This window comes from Nicotiana tomentosiformis, chromosome 7 (genome assembly GCF_000390325.3).
Source record: "Nicotiana tomentosiformis chromosome 7, ASM39032v3, whole genome shotgun sequence".
Taxonomy (NCBI): Eukaryota; Viridiplantae; Streptophyta; class Magnoliopsida; order Solanales; family Solanaceae; genus Nicotiana; species Nicotiana tomentosiformis.
The window spans coordinates 82,624,234-82,630,263 of NC_090818.1; the positions used below are offsets into that span (position 1 = coordinate 82,624,234).

At 37.5% G+C, this 6,030-nt stretch overlaps 1 protein-coding gene across 1 annotated transcript; it reads left to right on the forward strand.

Moving 5' to 3' along the window:
* Positions 1 to 5,169: 5,169 nt before the first annotated feature.
* Positions 5,170 to 5,759, forward strand: LOC138895903 (uncharacterized). The gene is made up of 2 exons (XM_070180657.1): positions 5,170 to 5,592; positions 5,712 to 5,759. The coding sequence occupies exons 1-2, from the start codon at positions 5,170 to 5,172 to the stop codon at positions 5,757 to 5,759; spliced, it is 471 nt and encodes a 156-aa protein (XP_070036758.1).
* The last annotated feature ends 271 nt before the right edge of the window (positions 5,760 to 6,030 follow it).

Genomic DNA, 6,030 nt, shown 5'->3' on the forward strand with positions numbered 1-6,030 from the left:
CTGAAATATTCTATATGTTGATATTTGATGGTGATCTTTGAAATTGAAAGAGGTGAAAGTGTGGAATATTAAATATGACCACCGTGCCAGGAATAAAGAATCTTATGAATGGCCAAATGAGCCAATGAAATATTGTTGTTGTGGGTGTCTGGAAATACTAATAAGAATTTATACAATGTGAAAAATGTTAAGGTGAGTACAATTGTATTTATGTTATCCTTGGGCGCAAATCAAATCAAAAATATTTTTGGGAGCATCATTAGCAAAACCGAGGAAGGGTGGGTCATAAGGACCACACTTGAAACTACACGTGCCGGTGTGGGGGTGGATTGTTATTATTCCCCTTATTTGGGATAAAATTGAAATATTGGAGAAATTGTGATATCATTCCCCTTAATTGGAATGAAACTGGTAACAACTGTGAACTGGAAAAGTCAACCCACATGGCATATGTGGGAAGGCAGCCTAGCTGATCGGGTGAAGATCAGACGCCATGTTGCGCACATGTTGGTACTACTCTTGGTAACAACTTTCTTTTGAATCACATGTCAAACCACATTGTTCGTGGGGAGATGCCCTAGTCGATCGGGTGTGATCGGACTACGTGCTAACAAAGACGGTGGTATATCGGTTTTAATGATCTCCCAACCAAAAACAAAATTGTATATGAAGTTCGTATTTTTAAAATTATTATGTTTTAACTGGACATTTGAATATTGTTGATTGTGATTTGCTGTTTCTCTGTGTTGCCTTTCCTTATACGGGCATTCTATTTTGAAAGAAGACTTTTAGCTATACATACTAGTGCTATTCGACAGTAGTAACGTCCCTTTTGCCGGGGGCGCTGCATCTTTAATGGATGCAGGTGGTTCTACAGCAGGCGGCATTGATAAGTGATAGCAGTACACTCTTTCAAAGATTAAAAGAAGAGGTTACTAACAATACCTAAATTCTAAGGGAATCATGCTAATGTGGAGGCTGAGTATAGTGTCAATGAATTAAACACCAAACCCAAAGAGAGTAATAAGTGTCAATGAATTAAAGGCTAAGGAGAGAGTTCTACTTATAGCATTTAAACACTGACAATGATTTCTTTTAGTCCCTTTTTGAGAATTTCATATATGGATATGTATACAATACTGTTATTCTAATTACCTTCTCTTTTATTTTTTGGGCATGTACAATGAGGTGAGCCTGTTGAGTTCTTTAAGAACTCAAACCCAAGTCCAGCTCTACTATGGTCCAAGGGTCTGGCATCGCTCGTCATTGTTACTGCTGGGCCTGCCTTTTGAGGCCCAAATCTCCCAGAGTCACTTCTTTCCCTTCACCTCTTTACTTATTGTTTCGTCATTCTTCGGTTGAACTTTGTCATTACTCATTGCTGTTTTCCTGTTGTTATATCTCATTATGTATATGATAAGCATATATCGGATTGAATGTTTATTCTTATCTTTTAATTCATAAAATAACTTAGGCAATCTTTAAGGAACTTAGGATTAAAAAGAAGCCTTAGTTAGCGATTAATTCTATAACTACTAATCACGAGCTTATTCTCAATTCATTGTGCCTCGCTAACCTTCTCCTTAAAGATTTTGAAGTCCAAAGGTTTAACAAAGGTGGAAGCCCTCTTTTCAAAGAGAAAAACAAAATTGTCGCGATTTAATCTTCCAAAAAGGGAATCAACTATTTTGAAGGATTAAGGTGTTGCTGCCCTAAAACAAAGGCTTTCAAATAGTTTTCTACTTTAAAGCCAATATATATCTTAGGATCGTTTGCATAAAACTTTTACAACGTTATAACGACATGAACCTCCATGATTTAGGAAACAAAGGGCTTTAACTTGGCTTCCTTTTCACATTTATACAAACGTTTCCATCTTTGAAAGTTCTTTTTTTTCAAGCTTATATATACTAACACTAATTTCCTAAAGACTTTTCTTTAAAACCATCTTCTTTAAATCATACTCTCCTCTTATTGATATTATGTCGTAATATAGGTAAGTAATAACATTAGAACACTAGTTAAGGCATAGTACAAATAATTAATTCTAAATCTAGTCTAAGTCCTATGGAGCTACCTCAGGTAGATTTAAAGGGTGCCTAACACCTTCCTTTTAGAAGAACAAGAACCCTTACCCATGATCTGACCGGTTAGTAGACCAATATAGAATATAACATTTAGCAATATAGGTACCCTAGTATACCTTTAAATATTAGGTGGCGACTCTCTTTCATCAACAACAGAGAAACCACAAGTTGAACCTTGTTTTGACTAGAGCAAAATAGGGTTCAACAGTGGGGTTATGTTAGGGTAGATTTGTTATGGTGATTGCGTATGTCTTGCTTCTTCCTAGTGGATTGGATCCATATTATGGTATCAATGGGGAGTTGTACATGTTGGATGTGTTTGATAGTTCTCTCATATCTTTCTCTTTTCATGTTTAGTCATAGTCAAGTTGTGCTTGTTGGGTTTGGATTGTGATGTATGTGCCCATGTGATGTTTTATGTGGCTTGTTGGTCGGGTGAGTAGTTATGAGATTCACATCTTTCTTAAATCATTATTAGTGGTTGTGAGGTTTGAAACAAGCTTCTAGTCGGTATGAGGCTATTTATCTGTACTGGATTTGGTAATGGGTAGCTATTGTGGTTAGAGTTGTTGTTACACCCTGTGTGTCTCAAGGTGACGTATAATAAATATGAGACTTGTTAATCATGATTTAAATGAGTTTAAAGTCATAATATGACTATATATGATGTTTGTATAAAAAATATAAAGTTTGGGAAAAATCGGATTTAAGTTGCGAAAAAACCGACTAAAGATTTGCCTTGTAACGGAGCGTTTTGAGAAATACCTTTCGTATGCTATATGAGCTCCTTTCGGGACATACTATATACCAAATTGAAGGTCTTGGAATTTAGTTTCCAACGCACTTAACCGCTTGTTCATATGACATACGGATAAAAGGATATAAGCATCGGAAGATGAGCCAATGCGAGGATGCTAAGCTAGCACCTCTTTGACTTTTCAAAAGTTGATAAATAGGTGTTAACTCATCTCTCTCTTCATTTTTACATAGAAACCGAGCAGAGAACACCATAAAACCTATCCTTGAGCTCTCTAATAGGGTTTCAATGTATACTAACATCCCGGGTACGAAATCGAGAAGAGATAACATCCGAACGATCCCTACGATGTAAGTATCATTATACCACCTCTCTTTTTTCTTTGTAGTTCGAGTTTTGTAAGGCACTTCATAGTAAAGAAACATATAATTTCTGTATTTAAGTATTTAAATATCAAGGAAGTTTGATAAATTGGTTTCCTAATAGTTAGAACTCACAGGACGGTAATCGGAAGCCGTGAGTTCGATATTTTTCCACTTTTAGTGGACTGTTTTGTAGTCCACTCGTGTTGGCCTATTGTGCTGCTGATTTATGGATTTTGGAAGGATAAAAGGGTGTGGATAAACACCACATGTGGTAGGGTAGTAGGTTGGTTGCTCGTCGTTGCAGTTTCAGGTTAATTGATAACTTGTTGATTGGGTGTGTTATGGTATAATTGGGGTTTTTGTTGTATTAAAGGTTCCAAATTATAATTAGGTTGGTTTTGAGTTGCTGATTGTATTGTGTTTGTATCTCGCCTATAGTAGGCTTGAGGGAGCAGTAAAATCAGGGTAAATGCTGCCCGTTTTATTTTAGAATCGAGTTATCGTTTGAGATACGTAATATACTAGCACCATCTAAGTCGTAAATGTATTTATTTGTTATATGGTTGGCGCGCTAATTATCATAAGCTTGTTCTTGAGTTGTATTGATGACTTGAGGTATGTTAAGGCTATCCCTTCTTTCCATTTGGCATGATTCCTATAATACAACGAAACGAGTAAGCACACAACTTTCATAAATGATTCTATTCTTAGAAGTACTATGATGTTGATATTTTATACCATCCAGGGAAGGCGAATGTAGTAGTCGATGCCCTCAGCCATAGATCTATGGGTAGCCTATCTTATTTACAGCCAGAGAAGAGTGAGATAGGCCATGAGATTCATCAGCTAGCTAATCTTGGAGTTTGATTACTAGATTCAGGTGATACCGGAGTTACTATTCAGGACACGGCAACATCCACTTTAGTAACTGAAGTGAAGGAATGTCAGTATGTGGATCTTGTGCTAACTCATTATATAAGTACAACCCCTCAAAATGAGAAGACACTATTTGAGATTACAGGAGATGGAGTCCTCAGATATCGAGGTTGATTATGTGTTCCTAATGTGGCAGGGCTGCGCTAGCAGGTTATGGGAGAAACTTACTATTCTCTATATTTTGTTTATCCAGGAGTGACGAAAATGTATCATGATATCAGGGAAATATACTGATGGGATGAAACAAAGAAATATATAGCAAAGTTTGTTGCTCGGTGCCCTAATTGTCAGCAGGTTAAGATTGAGCATCAGAAACCCGGTGGATTATTGCAGGCTATAGTGATTCCGACTTGGAAGTGGGAAGTAAGTAATATGGATTTCATCATGGGCTTACCTCGTACAACATAAGTTTGATTCTATATGGGTTATTGTTGATAGACTTACAAAATCAACCCATTTTCTGCCTGTCAGGACTACGTATTCAGAAGAGGATTATGCAAGGCTTTACATTAAAGAGCTAATACGACTTCATGGTGTCCCTATATCTATTATCTCAGATACAGGTGCTCAGTTTATAGCTAATTTCTAGAGGTCCTTCCAAAAAGGATTGGGGACTCAAGTAAGTCTTAGTACAGCATTTCATCCCCAGACAGACGGTCAGGTTGAGCGTACTATTCAGACACTAGAGGATATGCTACGGGCTTGTGTGATAGACTTTAGGGGTAGCTGGGATGATCATCTTCCACTTATTGAGTTTGCGTAAAATAATAGCTATCATTCCAGCATTTAGATAGATCTATACGAAGCTCTTTACGGACGGAAGTGTAGGTCACCTATCAGATGGTTCGAGGTTGGGGAAACTAAGTTAGTAGGACCAGAGTTGGTACAACAGGCAGTTAAGAAGATTAAGCTTATACTGGAAAGGCTATCAGCAGCTAAGAGTCGTCAGAAGTCCTATGGGAATAATCGGCAATGAGACTTGGAGTTTCAGGTAGATGACTGGGTATTCCTAAAGGTATCACCGATGAAAGGCGTTATGAGATTCGGTAAGAAAGGAAAGCTTAGTTCTCGGTACATTGGACCTTATAAGATCATATGCAGAGTAGGCCAGGTAGCATGTGAGTTAGGCTTGCCTTCCAACTTGGAGTCAGTACATCCAGTCTTTCATGTGTCTATGCTCCATAAGAGTATCGGAGATCCTTCTAGAGTCATTCCAATTGACGATGTTCAGGTCATAGAGCAACTATCATACGAGGAAGCTCCCATTGCTATACTAGATAGACAGGTTCGGAGATTGAGAACTAAAGACGTATCTTCGGTTAAAGTATTGTGGAGGAACAATAATGTGGAGAAGATGACTTGGGAAGCTGAAGAAGACATGAAGTCTAGGTATCCTCACTTATTTTTGCTTCCGGAGGAGGATTGGACTGAGACATCACATCCTTATGTACGTATATGGTACTTGATTATTATGTTAGTTATTGTCATTGGTTGTGTGAGGCCATTGGTGTTATTGATGATTGTGGCCATGTGTGGCTTTGTATTGTTGGGTTTTCTGTCTGACAGGTTGGTTGTGGTACCATTAAAGAGGAGACTCTGCCAAAATTTCTATAAATCTTTAGGAGTTTAACATTCGAGGACAAATATTTCTAAGGGGGGAAGTGATAATATGAGACTTGTTAATCATGATTTAAATGAGTTTAAAGTCATAAATTTAGTCTACTATATGAGGCCTTTTTGGGACATATTATATACCAAATTGAAGGTCTTGTAATTTAGTTTCCAATTCACTTAACCGTTCGTTCATATGACATCCGGATAAAAAAATCTAAGCGTTAGAAGATGGGCCAATGCGAGGGTGCCAAGATAGCACCTCTTTCACTTT

What these genes read in the sequence shown, in the direction of transcription:
- LOC138895903 (XM_070180657.1), top strand. Translation starts at nt 5,170, where the DNA reads ATGAAAGGCGTTATGAGATTCGGTAAGAAAGGAAAGCTTAGTTCTCGG. An exon ending in CTGAGACATCACATCCTTAT is followed by an intron (nt 5,593 to 5,711) that starts GTACGTATATGG and finishes TCTGTCTGACAG; the next exon opens with GTTGGTTGTGGTACCATTAA.